At 47.8% G+C, this 23865-nt stretch overlaps 1 protein-coding gene across 3 annotated transcripts in view; it reads right to left on the minus strand.

Annotated features, from left to right (window-relative positions):
* Nucleotides 1-23865, minus strand: part of FRMD4A (FERM domain containing 4A) — a 300489-nt gene that overhangs the window by 62276 nt on the left and 214348 nt on the right. For all 3 annotated transcript variants that reach the window (XM_054016783.1, XM_054016776.1, XM_054016793.1), the window contains exons 8-11: nt 20005-20088; nt 11248-11313; nt 11001-11058; nt 8601-8687 (exon numbers count right to left, since the gene is read on the minus strand). In XM_054016783.1, coding sequence (XP_053872758.1) covers nt 8601-8687; nt 11001-11058; nt 11248-11313; nt 20005-20088 — 295 coding nt within the window. The remainder of the gene's footprint in view (nt 1-8600; nt 8688-11000; nt 11059-11247; nt 11314-20004; nt 20089-23865) is intronic.

Raw genomic sequence — 23865 nt, forward strand, 5'->3', positions numbered from 1 at the left:
AACTTAGGTCGATTTAGCCCCGTAGTGTAGACCTGTCCCTATACAGAGTGGAGCATTTTGCATATCCCATACCCCTGAAGGTATAAGATAGCCTGTCTCCAGAGAAATTTCCTCCTGACCTTCAAGAGCTACAGGTTGAAGCATGAGAGTTTACATCCCTTCCCAAACTCTTGTTTATTCTTTCAATATTCATTATGGTAAAGATGGATGTTCTTTAATCCATATAAATGTCTAATTCTCTATTCAATCTTGCTTAGTTCTTGGCCTCAGTGAAATGGATGAGATGACCTCTTCGGGTCCCTTCCAGCCCTATATTTCTGTGATTCTGTATCATGTGGCAATAAGTTCCACAGTCTAATCAGGTTTCAGAGTGGTAGCCATGTTAGTCTGTATCAGCAAAAACAAAAACAACCAGGAGTACTAGTGGCACCTTAGAGACTAACAAATTTATTTGGGCATAAGCTTTCGTGGGCTAAAACCCACTTCATCAGATGCACGGAGTGGAAAATACAGTAGGAAGAGATATATAACAGTCAACTGTTATATCTTCCTAAAAGATACTAAAATACTGCTAAAAGTATACAAAATACTGAATGGCATGCGGAAGGCAGGTCAGGAGCTTCTGTTCACCCTGTGTCAAAATACAAGAACTAGGGGACAGTCAATGGAACTGAAAGGTGGCAAATACTAAATAGATCAATAAAACACTGTTTCATTCAATGTCTGATTAGACTGTAAAAACAAAAACAATGAGGAGTACTAGTGGCACCTTAGGGCTGGTCTACACTGCGGGGGGGATCGATCCAAAATACGCAACTTCAGCTACGCAAATAGCGTAGCTGAAGTCAAAGTATCTTGGATCGAATTACCTGGGGTCCAAACGGCGTGAGATTGACGGCCGCGGCTCCCCCGTCGACTGCGCTACCGCCACTCGCTCTGGCAGAGTTCCGGAGTCGACGGTGAGCGCGTTTGGGGATCGATATATCGCGTCTTACGCGATATATTGATCCTGGATAAATCGATTGCTACCCGCCAATACGGCGGGTAGTGAAGACGTACCCCAAGAGACTAACAAATTTATTTGGGCATGCCACTAGTACTCCTCGTTGTTTTTGTTTTTACAGTCTAATCAGACATTGAGTGAAATAATGTTTTATTGTATCTATTTAATATTTGCCACCTTTCAGTTCCATTGACTGTCCCCTAATTCTTGTATTTTGACACAGGGTGAACAGAAGCGCCTGATCTGCCTTCTGCATACCATTCAGTATTTTGTATACTTTTAGCAGCTTTGTGTTTGTTTATTTTGAGGGTCTGTCATTCCTTCACCACAGGAAACTCAAGTTTTACCACTTAGTCAATGAACCTACCAACTTGACAATGCTTCTTTATGCCCTAAAGCAAAGAGGATCTCTATTTGTTCTGCAGTAAAAGAGCTCTTAATTAGGCTGTTGTTCCACGCCTGTTAATACCCCATTTTCCCTCTGGATCTAGGGAAGTTCACTCTGCCCCTTGCTGTTCAGATAAGGCCAAGTGAGATCACACAGCAAGGTTGCTCCTTCTAAACAAAGTCTATTTATTGATTACTAGGATCATACTCTCAGTACACAGGCTATTTCTCTCTTAGGACACTGGCCAGACTTGACTATTTTGTGACACTCAGAACTACTGATTTCACATTTGCTATATGCTGCTAGGCACTAGGGACCAAATTCTGTTCTCAGTTACACTCGTGTAAATGTAGACTAAGTCTGTCGCAGTTACTCTGGATTTGCACTGGTACTACTCTCAGAATTTGACCCTCAGTGGGGAAAATCCAGTAAAATACATAGAGCTTTGTGGATACCATATGCCAGGAAATGGCAATATTTTAGCAAAATGTCTTATTGCTCGACTTCAGAGAACAGACACAACTGGAAACGCTTTCCTGGCTGTCACAAGGAGAACCTTTGTACCACTACAAACTAGCTGGGGCTTGGGGAGTTTTCTTTGCGATATTCCACATCTCTACCTTTTATTCTGTCCTCAACATCCTTCAAAGCCTGTATCGCAACTACACTCCCTCTGGTTGAAGAAAGGTTTTCGAGCAAGGAGAAGTGGACACATCCAATGTTTTGTTGCCTGTAGACTATCGAGCTAATCCAGAATAGTGCTGTCTCCTGTTTGGCTGGAGCAAAGCTACACAAAGTACATGTCATTCCTTCAAGGCCATTCTGTTTCCAGCTAGCAGTGTCTGTTATTGGGTCATATGGAAATACTTTGCTGACTTTGTTAATCATTCACTCCCCAGCCTTTTTCGAGTGAATTGTTTGCTAAAACTATTAAAATGTCTGTATTGAAGGATGCCTTTGGACTCTTAAAACAGTGAAGGCATCTCACCAGAACAACAGAGACATGCCTGTTGTTACTACAGTCACTGAAGCACGCACTATTCATTATCATACAGCCACAGGCTACACCACTTTTGCTTGATCAAATGCTGTTGAGAGCTCTTAGAACACACTGGAGATACAGCTGACTAAACTGAACAAATGCCACTCACCCACACGACAGTTTCCAAGTGGCGCTGCGGTTACCAGGCTCTTCATATTCCAACTGCTATTCAACTTCAGAAAAATGCACAAAAGGAAGAACCCCTTCCTAATAACTGGTATAAGTCACCGTAGCTCCACGGCCTCCAACACAGCTAGCCTAATTTATACCAGCTGAAGAACGGGCTCAAAATATGTTGCTAGTTTTATCATGAATTCAATGCCAGGGAAAAGTGCCAGCCTATTTAAATTCTGGGATGCTGGGCGGGGCCCATCAAAGCAATGAAAGACCCGCCCCCTCAGAAGAGGGAGGGGCCAAAGGACCTAAGATGGGTGACGAGAAATGAACCAGCAGGGACAGGGGTGCATGCAACGCTGGAGCCTGAAGTCTTCTGTTTATACACAGAACAGGTACAGCATTGGTTTTGGACGCGCAAGTTTCCCCAGAGCACTCTGCCTTAGCCCAGAGCTGGAAGAACAGCCTTAAGGTGTGACAAGGGCATGAACTTTCCACATCTGTTGTGCCCTTGCCCTCTCTGCTGGAAATGCAAACAAGGGTACCAATTAGGGGTAACAGCAGTGAGGGCGGTTGTGATGTAAACACGTGTCAATCAGGAACTGTCTGAGATCACCACATTCATTTCATGCAGATCACTCAACAGTCAGCAGGTAAGGATTTTCAGTCCTTGCAGACCAGATCTGCGTTTGAGCATGTCATTGGAAGAGCACGGGAACTGGGGCATTGCCAGGAGTGGTGGAAGTGCCCTAAAAGTGGGGGGACCACAGGCACCCAAATTGTGGCCCTGCCCCCATGCCATACCACCCTGAAGTCCCCGCCCCACCCCTTCTCCCTGAACCACCACCCTCATGCTGCACATTCCCCCACGAAGCCCTGCCCTTGCACTGCCCCTTCTCCTGAAGGCTCCTCCCTCGCACCACCCCTTCTCCAAAGACCCTGCCAACGCACCACCTCTTCCCCTGAGGTCCCACCCCCGGCTCGCTCCTATAGGTCCCCTCCCCCCATCACTCACCCATACTTGTTCTGGAGCTCCTGGGCACTGCCGGTGCTTAATTTGTGCCAGGGCTTGGCAGGGCTGAGCCCCGGCACCTCTGGGCTTGGCAGCTCATAGACCCGGCACCTCTGGGGTTGGTAGACGAAGGTTTCTAACCATCAGAGGAGTGAAGTTCTGGAACAGCCTTCCAAGGGGAGTAGTCGGGGCAAAAGACATATCTGGCTTCAAGACTAAGCTTGATAAGCTTATGGAGGGGATGGTATAATGAGATTGGTCTTTGACTATTAGTGGTAAATATGCCCTATGGCTTGTGATGGGATGTTAGATGGGGTGGGGTCTGCGTTACTACAGAGAATTCTTTCCTGGGTGTCTGGCTGGTGAGTCTTGCCCACATGCTCAGGGTTTAGCTGATCGCCATATTTGGGGTCAGGAAGGAATTTTCCTCCAGGGCAGATTGGCAGAGGCCCCGGGGGTTTTTTGCCTTTCTCTGCAGCGTGGGGCCTGGGTCACTTGCTGGAAGATTCTCTGCATCTTGAAATCTTTAAACCATGATTTGAGAACTTCAATGGCTCAGACACAGGTTTGATACAGGAGTGGGTGGGTGAGTTTCTGTATCTTGCGTTGTGCAGGAGGTCAGACTAGATGATCATAATGGTCCCTTCTGACCTTAAGCTCTATGATTCTATAGCCCCGGCACCTCTGGGCTTGGCAGTTCATAGCCCCAGCACCTCTGGGCTTGATAGCTCATAGCCCCGGCACTTCTGGGCTTGGTAGCTCATAGCCCCGGCACTTCTGGGCTTGGTAGCTCATAGCCCCGGCACTTCTGGGCTTGGTAGCTCATAGCCCCGGCACTTCTGGGCTTGGTAGCTCATAGCCCCGGCACTTCTGGGCTTGGTAGCTCATAGCCCCGGCACTTCTGGGCTTGGTGGCTCATAGCCCTGGCACTTCTGGGCTTGGTAGCTCATAGCCCCGGCACTTCTGGGCTTGGTAGCTCATAGCCCCGGCACCTCTGGGCTTGCCACATCAGTTATGAAAATAAAAACATGGCTTGAGCCCTAGCACTTCTTTCATTACAAATGAAGCACGGCCCATGGCCAACCCTCCAGGCCAACTACTTACTCCAAATGTAAGTCAGAAAAACAGAGCGGGGTGGGAGGAAGACGATTCAGAGTGAATGCTAGTTTAACTGCACCTTGGCATTTCTAGTGATTCAAAGCATAACAGGAGGGGTTTAAAAGCACAGCCACATAGTCATATACAGCTCCACAGTGCACTAAGAGCTGCGTTCCTATTTAATATCCCCGCACCCCCACAATCCATCTGATACTCTGGGCCAGAGACTGAGCTCTGTTGCAACCCCAATGATGTCAATGGAGTCACTCCAGATTTAAAATGGTGCAAATGAGATCATCCTCTGCATGAATTCGCCTCTCTGACCTCATCAGACCTGCTGACAAACCTAGTTAGGATTCCACAGACATATCGCCGACTTACTCGGCCAGTCACTAAAAAGTTGGTTTTGACTGAACGCTAATGGACTCTCGTGAGATAGGCTCAGCTAGCCAGTGTGGATTACAGTTCTACGTGCGCACACAATAAGCATGGAAAACTATCTCAGATGACATAATAGGAAAACATTACAATCTCTCTTATAAGACAAGCGAGGTTTTTATATGCATTTAATATACATTTCTTGGTTTCAGCTGCTTCCTCGCCACAATTTTCTGCCTGTGCATTCTCCAGAGAGATTTTTTTTTTTCCATTGTAATTTTTCAATTTGTTCTTGGTCTTGGCATCGCAGAGAAACTGAATGAGAAAGATCAAAAAAGCCGTAAGCTGCAGCCTTCCCTCCCTACGTACTTCGCTTAACATTTACAGCTTCTCTGCAGAAAGTTCTACAAAGTGTTTCCCCCTCTCCTCCTGCACTTGGAAAGCTTGAGTCAACTTCTGCTGGCATAGAGAAGTTAAATCAGATACCACAAGAGACTCCCAGATGCCATGGTGATGGGTGCAATGTAAAAACCTAACTAGGCAGAACAAAAATTGTGCCACATTGAATCAACAGGGGTTGCTCTAACCAGAGAAGTTTTCTGGCTTGGGCTTTTTACTGTGCCAGGGAAAGAGAGCTTTAAATAGCATTTGGGGATTCACAATGCATCCTCGGCCCATCTAACCATGCCTTCCTCCTGCCACGCTGCTCATATTAGGGCCAACACTAGCTATCTGCATTCCCCCGCAGTGGATGGGGTTTGCAAGCACTTTGCAACTCAGCAGCACTGGTTCAGACAGGCTTTACGCCGGTTACGCTCTGGGTAGGGTGATCAGATGTCCCAATTTGGCACTTTGTCTTATATAGGAGCCTATTACCCCCCGATTTTTCACACTTGCTCTCTGATCACTCTAACCCTGGGTTACATCTGACAGACTCCACTGAGGAATCATCTAGCCTGCCCATTCCAGACCCCCAAGATTTGTGATCACCCCCACTAAGGGTATGTCCAGACTACCCGCCGTATCGGCGGGTAGCGATCGATTTATCGGGGATCGATATATCGCGTCTTGTTAAGACGCGATATATCGATCCCCGAACGTGCTCCCCTTCGACTCCGGAACTCCACCGGAGCGAGTGGCGGTAGCGGAGTCGACAGGGGAGCCGCGGCCGTTGATCCCGCGCCGTGAGGACCCAAGGTAAATCGATCTAAGATACTTTGACTTCAGCTACGCTATTCACGTATCTTAGATCGATCCCCCCCTCCGTGTAGACCAGCCCCAAGCCACAGAACTTCCCCCTCATGTTTCTAAGTCAAGCAGTATTACTGTCATGGTCATCATGGATTTCACACAACACACAAAACTGCCCATTTGCCAAAGTAAAAACAACAATCTTAGCAAAAGCAATGCAAACGCCAAACTCTCGGCCAGTTTTCCTTGCCTACTGCCACTGCTCCGAGGAAAGGTTGGGAGGTACGTGCGACCCAGCTTGCTGCAGGAGGGACGAGAGGGCAGGAGGCAAGTAGGGTGAGGGCCATGGCTGTCGCCAGCGCTAACCTACTTTGGGGCTGAGCAGGCAGACAAGACCGCTCAGAGCAGCAGCAGGGAGAGAAGGGAAGATGAAACATCAGAGAAAGAAGGCCTGACTCTCCCAAAGAGAACAGCACTGTTGCCTCTAATGGAGGCACATGGTCTAGTCTCCTTTCTCTTGGATTCCTCAGATTGATTCTCCCTATCATCCTTGCTTCTGCTTCAATCCTGTCATAGGAAGGAGGCTGCGGCAGGGAGGAGCAGTTTCTGTGGCTGACCCTGACTTTTGGAAGCAGATTCTAAGGACATGTCTCTATTGGGGCTTTGGCACCGATGTAGCCGTGAATGCAAACCCCCTAGTGTAGACACACTGTAAACCATCACTTGCATGAATGTGGCTTACCCTGCAAGTAACGATTTACCCCAGTACAATGCATCTGCCCTAGGAGTTCATAGGTGCATCTTTGGTGGCGTTGTCAATCCCTGCGTGAAAGCCCCCAACAGAGACAAGGCCGTGGTTAACCAGTGTATATTCTGATCTCCGCAGCATGAGTTCTGTTTTCCACCGTGGACATTTCAGTTTATCATAGCTAAAGAACTACATGTGATCACCACCTACAAACTAATTTGCATGAAGAGGAGGAAGGTAGATTCTGCTGAAGCAGGCTGCATGGACAAATGAGTGACCGAGAAAGAGCTATTTGGCACAGAAACAACGCAATAAGAAACGCAGAGCTCTTAATTTAGAGGAAGCATTTACATCTGCTAATGTGCTATTCAGTGTTCTGGGAGCTCAGCTGTGCATTGCCCCCTGGAAGCCAGGCGAGAATCTGCTGCTTTCTGATATCTCACTGGTTTCCCAGGTAGGATGAATATTGTTAGTTGATGTTGCAGGCCAGTCTGCGGAGCAAGTTGCACTGCTAAGGAATAAAGGCTGGGGCATAACACCAGAAAATGAGAGTCTATATCGGAGAATGAGCTCAGGTGACCCAAACATTCCTTCCAAAGAAGTTCCAGGATGTTTAAGCTGATTTCATTAAAATTTCTTTGCTTAAATTATCAACGTGACTGGTCATTTTGGGTGCCCCCAGCTTTGGGTGTCCAATTTGAGACACCTCACTCAGGCCTGATTTTCAGAAAGCGCTGAGCACCTCTTCCCTCCAAACCAGTCCCCTCTAAGGTGTCTCAAGTCGGTCCCCCAAACAGGAGGTGCCCAGCTTGGCTCGTCACTTTTGAAAATGTAGTCCAAGCTTGTGCTTTAGAATAAAGCTGCTTGCAGGTAATGCCGTAACTTGCGGGGTTTTTCACAGCAGAGTTCTCAGACAAGTTAAAACGCAAGGGGAATGCTTTCCTTCCCTTTCTTCAGGTGTGTGATGAAGCATTTTTACCATTGTCTGATTGATATGGGCCCTTCACCATTAAAATATCCACTCATCAAAGTTAATCCGGCCCCCTTAAATTTGCCATTTTGCACCCTGAAACATGATACTTTTTGTCCAGAGGGGGAGAAACAAAACCCAAAACTCCACCAACCCCTTCCACTCTCACCCTTATTTATATGTCTCCAGCTCTCTTTACTTCTCTGATCGTGTATGGCCTGAGCCAAAGCGCCACCGGATCCCGTCCTTAGGGATGACTCCTCTGAACTACTGAGCATCCTCAACTCCACTTGAAGCCAATAGGGCTGAAGGTGCTCAGTATTTTGCAGGATCAGGCCATATGTTCTCATGTCTTACGACTTTGGAGGAACTGGGCCAAACCAAGGTGAATACAATAGCTTAAGCTGCAGTATATTTAACAGTGCTCAATTTTCCCAACATTACAGCACTTCAATAAAGTAGGGGCGAGTTCTGCATGTCAACTTTCTGTAGACCCTCAGGCAGTGTTGGGAGAAACTCCTTATATCCGCCCCCACCATCCTTATACTTCAGTGATATGACTCAGTGCCAAGGTTCAGCGCCTTTTATGCTGCCACTCAATCCATAACACAAGAGGTGAGCACATCTCTGAGCAGCCCGGGAGAGAATACACTTACCTTTCTTGGTTTCACTTTGTCATGGTAGTCGTACTGAAAAATGCCCTTGTAGCTAAGTCCTAACCACCAGGGAATTCCCTGCTTGTCCTAGGAGATAAAATAGAGGGAATGACATTGTATGGGAGGGGGACATTCCAGACACTCCCTGGCAGGAGTGGCGGAAGCTACCTCAAAGTGCGGGGGCCACCGGCGCCCAAACCTTGGCCCCACCCCCGCATCGCCCCTTCCTCAGAGGCCCCGCCTCCATGTTGTCCCTTCTCCCCAGGCCCCCACGCTTGCACTGCCCCTTCCCCTAAGGCCCCGCCCCAACGCTGCCTCTTTCCCCAAGGCCCCACCCACATGCCAGCTCTTCCCCCCAAGACCCGTCCCCAACTTGCCTCTTCCCCCCCAAGACCCCACCCCTGCTCGCTCCTCTCTTCCCCCTCTCTCCCGCTGCTCGCCCTTACAGCCGGTAAAAAATGGTGGGGCTAGGGCCCCTTGGTCCCCTCTGTTCAGGCGCCCCTGCTCCCAATATTCAAGGGAAGGATTTCTCTGTGTGTGAGAGGGATCATCCCGCACCATGCTAGAGGATCCCTGGATCACAAAGATCCCATGAACACGGAGAAGATCCCTGGCACTCTTATCTCAGGCATGTAATAGCTTATGGAATGCACCAAATTGCATCAAATTACTAAAAACATCCCCATGGAAGGATCTCCTTGGGTCCCCCTTGCAATGGTTCATCCTCTCCGCTGCCCCCCTTCCTGCAAATGTCTCAGTCTGAACACTGCTCTGTCTGGCCTTGGAGATTGGAGGGGGTGAAACCCAATAGCCCAGCTGACTTAGATTATGCGTGGGAACCCTGACATCAGTCGATAAAATGCAGCGCTAATGGGATCCGACGGCTACCAAGCGATAAGGTCTGACAGACTTGGACTCAAATGCTTTCCATCTGAGTGTGCCAGAAAACTATTTTATGGAGTAATGAGTGATATTTGATACAAGCTCTGTTTAGATTTAGTGAACTGCAACCCTCAGTGAAACGATTCCAATTTGCCAAGATGCTGGAGAAGGGCAGGGGGGGGAAAAATAGCAACAACAAAAAACAAATGATGCAGCAAGGTGGAAAATGACTATACAAAGCAGCAACATCTATGTTACTCATGAAGGGCGTGATCCAAAGCCCATTAGCTGTGAGCTGTCCCACTGAACTTCTCTGGGCTAGTAAGTGTTTGTTGAATTGGGTATGTCTGCGCTGCAGCTGGGAGGTACGATTCCCAACACGGGGAGACAGACTCCCATTAGCTCAGCACACGCGACACGCTAAAAATGGCAACGTGGATGTTGCGGCACAGGGTAGCCGTGAGCTTGGACTCAGAGGGTCAGGCGGGCTTGGGCTCGGGTGGCTAGCTGGAGCCGCAGCATCTAATCTGTCTACCTTTGCTGGGAATCATGCCTCCTAGCTGCAGTGTAGCCATACCCTTAGGGTCCGATCCAAAGGCCTCCCAGTGTAATTCTTCCCTAGCCGACAACTGACACACACTCACCAATTGAGAGGAGTTCACTGGAACAACCCTCAGTAGTAAGCACCATGCACAGCAGCAAGTGTTTGAGGGTTTGGGCACCAAAACCCAAATAATTCCCTGCAACTTCCACCCACTGAAGTCAATGTTAGCTGGGCACGCAGGAAGGCTGGGGGACCCTGCCCTATGACAAGGGATGGGCAAACCATTTCAGGTCAGCAAGATGTAGCTAACAGAGTCCTACTATCTGAGTTGTGGCTGCCTTTCTCTGAATACAGGGCATTGGGGGTGGGGTGGGCCAGGGAGATCATATTTAGGGTATTGTCAAATTGTTTCTGTTGTATCTTAAGTGTGCAAGACACTTTGCAGATGTACAAGAAAGTAATGTTTTTGTACCTAAAACCATGCAGGTCAGTACAGATAATGATGGAAGCCATCAAAACTCCGTGGGTGATGAACAGGGGGAAATGCTCCAGGGAGAGCAAACCAGGCTTCCTTTTTTATGTTATTGCTATCACTTGTAAAAACCTCCACTGCTGGGCAGGCCTGGAAGTGGTAGAGGCGAGATCATGGTGGCGGATTGCTAAACAAACGGAGCGAGCCTGGAGGAGGGATTTAATGAGGGAGAATCCCAGCATGAAATCCAATCCGAAGACTGCAAGCTGGAATCAATTGCTCCAGCCCTAGTGGAGGGGATGCTGGAATTTTATCTTGAAGAACAGGATTTTCCTCTACTGAATTGTATTTACCAAACAGTCACTGAATAGTTGAAACAAAGTTTATCTTAACAAAGGAAGTGAAACTGTACTTTCAGGAAAGTGTAGTGTAAACAGCGGCCAGAATTTTTGCCACCATCATCAGTTTAATTCAGTAAATGTCCTTTGTCGGTGGCACGTACCTTTACTGCATAATAATGGACTCCGTACGTTGGGAGGGATTCTACAATGCTCATGTAACTGCAGAATGAAACAGAAGAAGAATAACATGGCTGAGGAGTGGGGTTCTCCTGAAAAAGCATCTGCTTAAAAAAAAGAAGTTACTAGACAGGAGACGGGAGACACAGTTATGCGCAGAATTTACAGCCCAGTGTAGAATATATCCTAGCAAACAAAGGTCGCTCCCCAGCATTGTCCTTCCCAACTTACTTTACAATCGCTTGGCCTCTTGTCTGACCACTCAGTTTCTTGTAATGCTCGATGACTCTGTCCTCGCTGCGAAGGGAGACATAGAATCTTGTTATTTTTATCTTCGCTCAATAATCAAAGAAGATTTCAATAGGTGACCAGGCATTTCTGTTCCCTACGGCTACCAGCCTGGGAAATGAAGAGGGTGTGTAACAGAGACTACTCAGAATGGGACTGTACTCAGCCCCCGAGAAAAGGAAGCCAATGCAGAATACAAGATGGGATTGCAAAGAGAAAGGTTTCTGGATGGTGCTAGTTTTGTTAAGGGAAATGGGATCTGCTCCCAGACTTTCTTTTCTGTGCCTCAGTCGCCTCCTCTTTGAGTTTTGTTTTGTTTACAATGCAAGTTTTGTCTCGAGACAAACTGCAGCCCTGTGTCCCCCCTTGCAGGCCTAAAGGAGCCTCTTGGCCAGCTGACACTCACAGCAGGCTGGGTCCCGAGCCTTCAGGAGCACTCCTCAGTCCTCACTGCTACTGCACAGAGGACAAAACCATGTATGGGAGTTGGCTTCACTACAGAGAGCAGGCTTGTGGCTTGTTATTACCCAGGGCCAATTTCTTAGCATCCACATAGCATAGAGAGTAAGCCAGACTTGTAACTCCATCCTTAACTGCCCGCATTGTCCCCCACTAGGGAAGCGGATATGGATTGCAGAAGGTCATAGAACCAGGGTGATGTGAGCTATACTAAGAGTATGAGCGGTACTCTCAAGGGCACAAAACGGCAAATTATAGACCACATTTGGATCTCAGTGACATGGGTCTCCTTTGATTTCAATGAAGTCACTCCTGATTTACACTCATGTAACAGAACAGCCCGATTAGCCTCTCAAACTAGTTTTATATTGGTCTAGCTTCAGTGGGCCAGCCTGATTCTCTCACCTGCATCACGATAAATCAGGAGTAATGTCAAAGAAGTCACACCAGTTTCACCAGTGTAAACTGGTCTGGGAGGAGAATCAGGTCCTCAGGTGTAAATTAGAATCTCCCGGCCTTTGTGCCTTTTCACGGAGGATGAAGATTCTCTGCTGTGCTTCTGGTATGTCTGACCTGCAGTTGGACACACACAGCTGGCCCCTGCCTGACTTCAGCTGGCAGGGCTGAAGATCCACCTCGCAGGGTCCTAGAGCCTGGGCTCCAGCCTGAGCCTGAATGTCTAGACCAGGGGTCAGCATCCTTTCAGAAGTGGTGTGCCGAGTCGAGTCTTCGTTGATTCACTCTAATTGAAGGTTTCGCATGTGAGTAATACATTTTAATGTTTTTAGAAGGTCTCTTTCTATAAGTCTATAATATAGAACTAAACTATTGTTGTCTGTAAAGTAAATAAGGTTTTTAAAATCTTTAAGAAGCTTCATTTAAAATGCAGAGCCCTCCGCGTACTGGTGGCCAGGACCCGGGTAATGTGAGTGCCACTGAAAATTGGCACGTGTGCCATAGGTTGCCTACCCCTGGTCCACACCACAATGAAACAGCCCTGCAAGCCAGAGTCAGCTGGCACGGACCAGATGTGGGGTTTTAATTGCAATGCAGACATACCCTCAGAGGCACAGCCCAGAACTCACAGCCCAGGAGGAGGCTAACGTGTCTTTCAGCCAACGTTGTGCCCTCCCAGTCTTGGGCTGCTCTGGGGGGCTACATAAGCCCCGGGCATAACTCAGCCAGCCCTGGGGGCCTGTCTAAGTTATGGCAGCCACCCTACAGGCCACAGCACTGTCTGGAAATTCTGCAGAGCTGCATGCTGCGGCCCAGTCCCCAGCACACTCCCTATCCAAAGCTTGCAATAAAGTCATCAGGATGCAGCCTTATGGCTGTGCACCTATGAGTAGGGTTGCCACCTTTCTAATGGCTGGTAACCAGACCCCCAAGGCCCTGCCCCCAAGACTCCACCTCTTCCCAGAGGCCCCACCCCCACCTCGCCTCTTCCCCCAAGGCCCATCTCCTGCTCTGCCTCTCCCCCCTCAAACCTCGCCCCCATTGCTCGCGCCTCTCCCTCACTCCCCCACATTGCTCGCTGCAGGTTGGAGGCGGCCTCAGCTGAGCAGGGGTTGGCTTAGGTTAATGACCCATTGCCTCCCCCTTCCCTGCAGTAACGGGACTTTTGGTTCGGTTGCCATTTAGAGTTGCTAGGACCCCTTTTTGACTGGACTTTCCGGTCGAACACCTGGCGACCCTAAATGGCACCCGGACACAGAAGCCAAAAACCGGACTGTCTGGGTAAAACCTGGACGGGTGGCAACCCCACAGTGCCTGCCCTGAGGGAATCCTCCCCCGATCAGGAACTGAATCTTTGAAGGCCCCTTTATGCTTCTCCTGTCCTTTTACATGATGTAACTGGCCAGGTTGGGGTGGGTGATGATCTCACCCCAAGTGCTTAGAGACCCCGGCCCTGGAGGCTTTGTGGAAATCTTTGCAAAATATTTCACTTAGCAACAGTTCTGCTTACATAACAGTGTCTTCTCCTCTGTATTTCTTTCCCCTTGCGTTTATTATTGTGCCAGAACCAGGCGCACGGAGACGGGATCTTTGTTGCAAAGGCGCTCACCTACCCCTGCTGTGTAGCGCTCAGCTGAAATCATAACCCCCTGGCTGTGAAATCACAATTAGCTGCTATGCAGAGGATAGATCACTGTGACATCTTAAACAGGTGGGGAATCAGAAGCTTGAACAAAGGAGGTGAAGATCCTGTTTTCATGCAAAACACCCCCAATTTGCTCACCCGAGGAGGAGTCCCCCAGCCAGCAAGCCCAGAATTCTTAGGCAGGCTCCCGAACCAGTAATCCGGATGGCTGATGTAATATGGGGACATGTTCGTGGCACTTTGCCGCAATAGAACATTTAAAAAAATAATGCAAAGGGAAGGCGGAAAAACAAACACAAAGGGGAAAAGGGGTAGGATCATTTCTAAGGAGAAGGGTTTTCAAGTCCGCTGCTCTTTAACATCCCTGCCATTGGTTTGTGTGCAAGTAACTTACTTTCCTCATTTATTCCCTTAGGCTGTGTCTACACTGGCACTTTTGTTGCTAAATTTGTCGCTCAGGGGTGTGAAAAAACACCCCCCTGAGCAACAGAAGTTTTAGTGATGAAAAGCGCCACGGCTGCTACTCTGAAAAGTGTGGACTTTGTTGGCAGGAGCCACGCTCCCGTTGACGAAGCTACCATCCCTCTTTGGGGGCGGTCTTATTTTGTCGCTGGGAAAGCTCTCTCCCGGCGATAAAGAGCGGCCACATAGCGCACCTTACAATGGTGTGATGCGCCTTGTAAGGCACGCTGTGTAGATGTAACCTTAGGAGTGATTCCCCACTAATCCTGCCAAAATAACAGGTAAAGAAAAAAAGCCTGTAAACATCAGTCAGCCAATGGGCACGAGGGGGGTGGGTCTCAGAGCCTGGACTCCAGCCCCATCCCAAACCTCTACACTGCTACTTTTAGCCCCACAGCCCCAGCCCGTGCTAGCCCAAGTCAGCAGAGCTGGGCCCTGAGACTTCGTGCTGTGGGGTTTTTTATTGCAGTGTTGACATACGCAATGTGCAAGGCAGTGAGGTCGCCTGGCATACTACTTACTGCAAAGAGTGCTGCTGTTCGGGCAGGGAAAGGAGTGTTTTCGCTCTCCTGACAAATGTCACGGAGTAAATGTCACATACAGAAAGTGATAGCCTTAGATTCAATAGCCTTAGAGCCAAATTCTGGCCTTGTATTCGTGCAGGTGTCTCCCACTGAAATCATGTGTGTCATCTGAAGGCAGAGTCTGGCCCTTACCGTGTAACAGTCACAGACAAGATTAATGTCTGGAACAATCACTGAGTTACATGACTACACAAATGCTGGACGGTCTCCAGGCTACATCATTCCCTCTGATAAAGAAGAACAAAGAGGACTTAGAGTCCTTTGAAATGTCCTTGTAAGCCCAGTATTGCTTACAGGCCTGATCTGCCTCAGCTTCAGATAGATCAGGAGTAACTACCCAGAAATCAATGGAGTTACCCCAGTGTGTCGCATGAGAGCAGAACCAGCCCGCTGTGTGCTGCTTTGCTTCGGTTTTTGTTCTTTGTCGTTCAAATCCATCCCTGATGTTAACTTCATTCACTTCACTCCCACGGCTGGACATCTCCTCCTATCTGGGTATTGCCCTGTGCAATGCCTCTGAGTTTTGTTTGCTTTTGTTACAAATTATTAAAATACATAAAATAACGGAATGTTTCTTACATCATTTCCCCTGGGGCGTGGAAGCTAATCAATGGCACATTTTCCTGAAAAGCAAAGCCCTGTCTTTTGAGAGCCTCCTCAAAAGGCAGTATGGTCCCTGGCTGAGGCACTAGAGTAGGAATCAGAAGACCTGCATTCTGTTCCTGGCTCTGACTCAGCCTGCTGGGTGAACTCTGCCAAGCTACGTCATCTCCCTGTGCCTCAGTTTCCCCATCCGTGAAATGAGCCCATTGTAAAACGCTTGGCGATCTACAGATGAAATGTGATATATAAGAGCATTATTCCTCCTTCTTTCAGTTCTCTCTCTTTTGCACCAGATAATAAAACCTGGATTACACTGACGCCATGAAAGCATACTGCCTTACAGACCTCCGTTCATGTAACATATTTTTTGCGTCTTCTTTTTCATTGCCACTGCCACATGCAAGATATCATCAGACACAGAGGCTAATTTCTGTCTCCAGTTTTGCTACAAGGGGGTCACCTCAACACGTGCCAGTGAAAACAAACAAAGTAATTCACTCAACAGGACAAGCCTTAGCAGAGTTAACACAAATTCTCATCTATCCTTTCAGCTGCTCATCTTTTAGCTAACTGTTACTGACAGTGCTGGGGCATTGGCTGGGACCACCTGCTGGTATCACGGTTACAGCACTGACTCCAGATTGTCGCCACGTCAGTGACATATAAACGCATACATAGCACATGACAATGACGGAGGCCACTTAACAAAGTGACTAATGCTTTGGTATTGATGAAATAACATGAAGCTGAAGTCTGCTTGTCAGCTAGTAAACATCCCCTGTGAATGCTACAGAAGATCCATTTATGTGAATGATCCTGCAGGAAAGAACTCTTGAAGATCAAGAATTCCCTCGTCCCTCGCAGCTTATAGAAATAGAAATTAGGCAGCTTGTAAGCAAGCATAGGGCCAGAATTCCAAAAGAGCTTGGGGCCACATTTCCAAGTGCTAAGCTCCCAAAATCAGAGCCAGACTTTCAAAAGTATTCAGCTCCCAACATGCTGAGCTGTTCTTAAGAGCTGATCACGTCTTTCTGGCGCCTTACTGAAAATCTGGCCCCTAGTTCTTCCATTGCCATCAGTGCTTTATAGATTTCAACTCTATATCCTGCTGAATACCTGCATTCTGGGCTGGATTCAGGGGGAGGAACTATCAACCCATGTTTAGGGCTCCAGCTTTTGTGGTTGCACGGTGAGACCAGAATCTCCAACTTCATTTTAAAAAATCATCTCTCTAGCCCTCATGGAGGCAAAGAAAAGCTTGCAAATGTGACCCATAACTGATGCCTGCCTGAGTCTGCAGAGAGCCTGAAACAATAGCTCCAAGAGATGTGAATTGCCCCATTCATCTTTACCTCTGAAGTCTGCTACCACCCCAAAGAGGGGTGAGGCTCTGGTGTGGGGGCAGGGCAACAGCATGGGGACAGTGCCACGGAAGTCTGTGTAGGTTGTGCCTAAGATCCCAGACTGACTTAATTCAGCCCTGCCTACACTTAAATGTCCAGCACTTGTCACACTTGTGTCTCTATGCCTATTCCAACTTAAATTCAATGAGAGCTGTAGGGGGTTTGCTAGCACTACAGCTGGGAGGGCAGACAAACTGGCGCTAGCTCAACTTGAGCTAGCATGCTAAAAATCGCAATATGGATGCTGGGGCACAGGTGATGGCTCGGGCTACCCACCCAAGACCACCTGCCTCCCTGGGTCTGAGCTCGGGGGGTTAGCCCCAGCCTCAGCCAATGCCACAACATCTACACTGCTATTTTCAGTGCGCTAGCTCAAGCTGACTTAGTGCAAGTCCGTCTACCTGCGCTGGGAATCAGACCTCCCAAAGACAGTGCAAACGTACCCAAGGTGATCGGCACTTCTCAGGGTTTGGCCCATAGGAAGAATGTACATGCACACAATTACTAAAGCAGTGGCCGCTATGTAAAGGTGCCAAACTTTTAGTTTCTAGTCATACTGAGTTCACATGTAGCTACATTATTATATACGGGTGAAGCTAGAAGTGGTCATATAAAAATGGTGAATATACGCATACAACCAACATATCTCTTGTGAGTCTTACCAATGCGGTTACAACTTTATAATAATTTTAGTTCGTTTTTAGGATATTAAAAGTAAGTCAACAAAAGCAATTGAAAGAGTATTTTAAACATTCCTTTGTAGTGCTGGTAATACACATAGCATAGCTCTGTGCTAATGCAGGAGAACGCGAGCGTGAAACTGATTGCAAATGGCAAAGGGAAGTGTGAAATCTGCTCTCACCGTAAAATCTCAGTGAGACACCAAAAGCCAGGGCACAGCAAAAATGTCGAAATGTAAACTGGAGTTAAAAATTCTTTCTGTTTAGATCATCTGCTGTTTGACCAATATTTCAGAGAAGTGACTGTATGCCTGATTCCCGTCAGAGGTTACAGTATGTGGGTGAACATTTGGAGGAAGAAAAACTGTCGTTAAAACATAATGAACTGTACGTGGGATAAAGTTGTGTAAGAACGTGGTCAGTGAAGTGAAACCAGGATCACAAGGGATTCTAATGGCTAAAGTCACTTAGTTTATTACCCTATGGAAAAAAATGAACTTTTTAACCTGGAGCCTGTTCCTGCATCCCTTATTCCCCTTGACTTTACCTTACTTGTGCGAGGACTCCCATTAACTTACATACTATGAGGAATGATTTGTCTTTTGCTAATTGCTGTAAATCATAGTATTATAAACAGATTCTCTGGCTTGACCATCGTGACTCAATCCAAGTTCCAGACCAAGGGCATGTGCAGAGGAGGAAATAGGTTACCAGGCCTTTGTTGTTAAAGTCTCTTGCACTGAGCCAGGAGTTTGGCCAGATCTAGGGGTGTGTGTGAGAGCTCAGCGGCTGGCTGCACACATACTGTGTACATGGGAAAAAGCAAAATCCAATGGACTGGGGAAAGCTGGGACCCAGGGCTCTGTGCTGGTGGATTGAGGGACAATGATGATTAGGCTTGGCGAGGACGGGCAATGGACTCTGAGTGGTGAATGAGCTGTCCAGTTTACTCTGGAAAAGGAAAGATACCCCACCAAGAGGCGGAATGTGTGGGTGTATTGGAGGGTAGGTCAGGTCTCACCCTGGAGAGGAGACCAAACTCTTGGCCAAAGGAAACAGTAGGCTCCCCAGCTGTTCCCTCCCCCATACTTCGCACATGAGCCCAGCCAGCCCATGAAAGAAGCAGTGGGTGGTGGGCATCTTCGGCTACATTTTTCAGGTTTTCAAGAAGGTTCAGTGTGCTGGGTCAGAGTCAGAAATACTGGTGATCTGCCTGTGCCCCAGCCTAGGATTCTGAATTACAGTCTGGGACTCTTCAAACCTCTTCCGATGAGCTCAGAAAATGTTTAGCAGCTTTGCAGATTAGCTCTTGTTCAGCTGTGCACCAGTTACAGCTAGTTCCGGTGATGTAGCCCTGCTAAGAGAAATGGATAGGATCTCCAGGGGGGACCACAAATCAGAAAACGAAATCCATATTCCCTGCCATCATCAAATTACCAGGCTGCAGAAACTAAAGGAGTAGCAGATAAGAGAACTATCCTCCCACTGCCAGGTTTGTGGAGCCCGTTCTTTAAAGATAAACATGAAAGACTCACAAACAGAAAAGCAAATCAATCCCTCGCCCCAGGCTCAAACGGCCTTTCCTCCAACTAATTCCTATCTGCAGTGCTGAAAAGGCTGAGAGAGGCAGACAAAGAAGCTATGGTGGTGGTGGGGCGAGCGGTAAATGGGGTGCTGTGTCTACTCTGACACACCAACAGATTTTGTTTTCAATGCAATAACATAGGAGGAGGAAAACGTAATGCAGCACTTAGCACCTACATAGTGCTTAATATGTTCTGAGCGCTGTCCGGGCGCTGGGTCTGAATGCAGCCTTCCACAAATGGACAGCCCGTGCCTATACAGGACGAGAATCAGACCCTTTGGCGTTGGGTATTCCATGCAGACAGGATTTGCAGAATCAGGCCCAACGATTCCTTCTTGCTTATGGGCTCAATCCTGCTCACCTTCCCCACACCAGCAGTCCCACAGGGCCCCGCTCTCCACTGCTTTACACCCTGGGTAGCCATTTACGCCTGTGTGTAAGGTAAAAGAGTGTAAGGTGGGTATAAGATGCTACCGTACCAAACTGGAAGCACTCTACACGTTGCACAGGTGCAAGCAGCTGCATAAGGTACACGTGGAGAATCAGGCGTACTGACTTCAGTGGGGCCGACTTGTGTGAGTAAGGCAAGCAGCATTTGGGTCTCAAACCTCTCCTTCAGGCTGGGGAGTAGTATTGTATCTATCTGACAGATGGGGAAACTGAGGCACAGAGTGGTTAAAGCGACTTGCCCAAGATCACATTGTAAGTCAATGGCAGAGCCAGGACTAGAACTCAAGCGGTCCTGGATTTCAGATCTGTTCGCTGGTAGCTAGCCAGGGCTGCCTCACAGTGGATGAGACAATTACATGGATAGACAGGTTACCAGTAAGCAAGGGAAGGGTGCTCCTTCAGGGCTTGCGTTGGAAGGGCTGGAAGCTTCTTCAAGTCAGTCTTTACAATTTCATTGCTGAAAGAGAGAGAGTTGAAAAGGGGGATCAGAGTACAAGAAAACCACCACAATATCTGATATGACCCGACCCAGCTGGCTGGCTGCTATGGGTCTGCATCTGTTCCTCCTTAACGACATGCACTGGGCTCTCCTTTCTTCCCTTTCTTTCTTTTAAAGGCAGCGTAGTAATGTTTTCCTCCAATACCACACTCGGAGCAGAATTGTCCCAGCTGGCTACGTTTATTCATCTCATATAATTGCCTTAAAATATAAATACCCCACAATGGTACAGTTTCACTGAGCAGCCCTGTGGGTAAATGCATATGGAGAGAGGAGCAGGGGGGAGAAATGGCTGCACAAGGCACCATTGTTTAAACAATTCCCGTCTGGTGCAAAATGTAGCATTTTGTTGTCATAGCAACACAGGTTGCTTGTTAGCACATCACCACGGTGATCCACTCTTTGCACTGGTTCCTCACTGAGCAGGGGCCAATTTGAGGCCTATGTCCTATTATTCAAAACCCTCACTGGGATTGGACCCAGCCACCTGAGAGATTGGCTCCCCCCTCCACGACCTCCTCTGGTGGCTATGTCCCACTGGGACAATGAAACTGCAGACCAATAGGGGGAGACAGGTGAGCATGGGCGATGAAGTGATCGCAAGAACTGGAGCTCAACTGTGGAACTTACTTTTATAGCATCACAGCAATCCCTCCCCCCAAATAAATAAGAACGTTACAAATATTCTATAAACCAATCAGGCTGCTTCCGCTTCTCCTACAGGTTGGGAAGGAAAAACAGAGCGAGAGCGTGAACACTTGTTATTTTTATTTTTATATGTAAAAGCCTCTCAGATATATTGCCCCTGTTACCATTGTAAGACAGTCTGCGTGATGTGAAACGCCAGTTAATACGCTCACCGACTACCCTCTTAACAGCAATTTTTCCTTCCTGAATAAAATGCGAGTTTGCTATACCCTCTCCCCCCAAATATCATTTTCAGCATAATTATCTGACGTTGCTCCTCCTCCTGTTTTGGGTTCTTGACACTCATGGAAACATCTGATACACAGACACTTGGACATAGCAATTTCTTGCTAGCCTGGGCTTTTCTTTGAAGTTAATTGGCATGCTGCTGAAAGGCGTCCAGCCGACAGCCTTGGAGACCGAAACTCTCTACACCCCTACAAAACAGGTACAGCGCAGGCAACAGCAGCACAGGCAATGTCATTCACTCCCTTCGGCCTCATTGTTGAGTTGTTATGTGGATGCTCCTCCATTGAGATATGGACTGAAACCACATTTCACTGAAGCGCATTTCAGATAGGCTAAATCATAGCCATTTTGTGGATGACTTTCAGTCCCTATGAAGATGGGCTAGGCGCACATCCATGACACAGAGGCGGGGGGGGGGGGGAAAGAACAATCACTAGGACAGTAATTGATGGTGAGATAGCAAGAAACCTCCCCTTGAGTAATAACTAGGGATCTTATTCTCCTTCACGCTGGTGTAAATCTGGAGTCTATTTAAGTCTATAGAGTTACACTGGTGTAAAACCAGTGTAAATGGGATCAGAATTGGCTAAAAGAAAGATACAGAGAGACATCATCTTCCTTTCCAAATGCAAACAGATGGACATCATACCAAAAGGACTGAAGGTAAAAAATCCATTACAATCTACATACCAGACAGACTATGCTGAGAGATTGTGCCACATACTCTCAAAGAAACTGCAGAACCACCTGATTAACATCCTATACAGCAAACAGGGAAAGATTAAGAATGAGCTCTCAAAACTGGAGACTCTCATAAAAAAACAACCTTCCACACAAACTTCCTCGTGGCTGGACTTTACAAAAACTAGACAAGCCATTTACAACACACACTTTGCTTCTCTACAAAGGAAAAAGGACACTAAACTATCTAAACTACTACATGCCACAACAGTGGTTCCCTTAACTCACCCAACAATATTGCTAATCTATCCAGCTATACCCTTAGCCCAGCAGAAGAATCTGTTCTATCTCGGGGCCTCCCCTTCTGCCCCTCCACCCCCCATGAACAAGATACCATTCTGTGGTGACTCGAGGAATATTTCCAACACACCTCTGAACAGCATAGTAACCCACAGAAACCTTCCTACCAACACTACAAAAAGAAGGATTCTGCGTGGACTCCTCCTGAAGGTCGAAACAACAGACTGGACTTCTACATAAAGTGCTTCCGCCGACGTGCATGGGCTGAAACTGTGGAAAAGCAGCATCACTTGCCCCATAACCTCAGCCATGCAGAACACAACGCCATCCGCAGCCTCAGGAACAGCTCTGACATCATAATCGAACAGGCTGACAAAGGAGGTGCAGTCGTCATCTTGAATAAGTCGGAATATGAACGAGAGGCTGCTAGGCAGCTCTCTAACACCACATTCTACAGGCCATTACCCTCTGATCCCACTGAGGGTTACCAAAAGAAACTACACCATCTGCTCAAGAAACTCCCTGAAAAAGCACAGGAACAAATCTGCACAGACACACCCCTAGGACTCCGACCAGGGGTATTCTATCTGCTACCCAAGATCCATAAAACTGGAAATCCTGGAGGCCCCATCATCTCAGGCATTGGCATCCTGACAGCAGGATTGTCTGGCTATGTAGACCCTCTCCTCTACGCCCTACGCTACCAGCACTCCCAGCTATCTTCGAGACACCACTGACTTCCTGAGAAAACTACAATCCATTGGTGATCTTCCAGAAAACACCATCCTGGCCACTATGGATGTAGAAGCCCTCTACAGTCTACACCAACATTCCACACAAAGATGGACTACAAGCCGTAAGGAACAGTATCCCCGATAATGTCATGGCAAACCTGGTGGCTGAACTTTGTGACTTTCTCATCACCCACAACTATTTCACATTTGGGGACAATGTATACCTTCAAGTCAGCGGCACTGCTATGGGTACCCGCATGGCCCCACAGTATTCCCACATTTTTATGGTTGACTTAGAACAATGCTTCCTCAGCTCCTGTCCCCTAACACCCCCACTCTACTTGCGCTACATTGATGACATCTTCATCATCTGGACCCATGGAAAAGAAGTCTTTGAGGAATTCCTCCACGATTTCAACAATTTCCATCCCACCATCAACCTCAGCCTGGACCAGTCCACACAAGAGATCCACTTCCTGGACACTACACTGCTAATAAGCGTTGGTCACAAACACCACCCTATACCGGAAACCTACTGACCGCTATACTTACCTACATGCCTCCAGCTTTCATCCAGACCACATCACACGATCCATTGTCTACAGCCAAGCTCTAAGATACAACCACATTTGCTCCAATCCCTCAGACAGAGACAAACACCTACAAGATCTCTATCAAGCATTCTTAAAACTACAATACCCACCTGCTGAAGTGAAGAAACAGATTGACAGAGCCAGAAGAGTACCCAGAAGTCACCTACTATAGGACAGGCCCAACAAAGTAAGTAACAGAACACCACTAGCCATCACCTTCAGCCCCCAACTAAAACCTCTCCAGCGCATCATCAAGGATCTACAACCTATCCTGAAGGACGGTCCCTCACTCTCATGGACCTTGTGAGACAGGCCAGTCCTCGCTTACAGACAGCCCCCCAACCTGAAGCAAATACTCACCAGCAATCACACACCACACAACAAAAACACTAACCCAGGAACCTATCCTTGCAACAAAGCCCGATGCCAACTCTGTCCACACATCTATTCAAGGGACACCATCATAGGACCTAATCACATCAGCCACATCA

Source organism: Malaclemys terrapin, chromosome 1 (genome assembly GCF_027887155.1).
Source record: "Malaclemys terrapin pileata isolate rMalTer1 chromosome 1, rMalTer1.hap1, whole genome shotgun sequence".
NCBI classification, from domain to species: domain Eukaryota; kingdom Metazoa; phylum Chordata; order Testudines; family Emydidae; genus Malaclemys; species Malaclemys terrapin.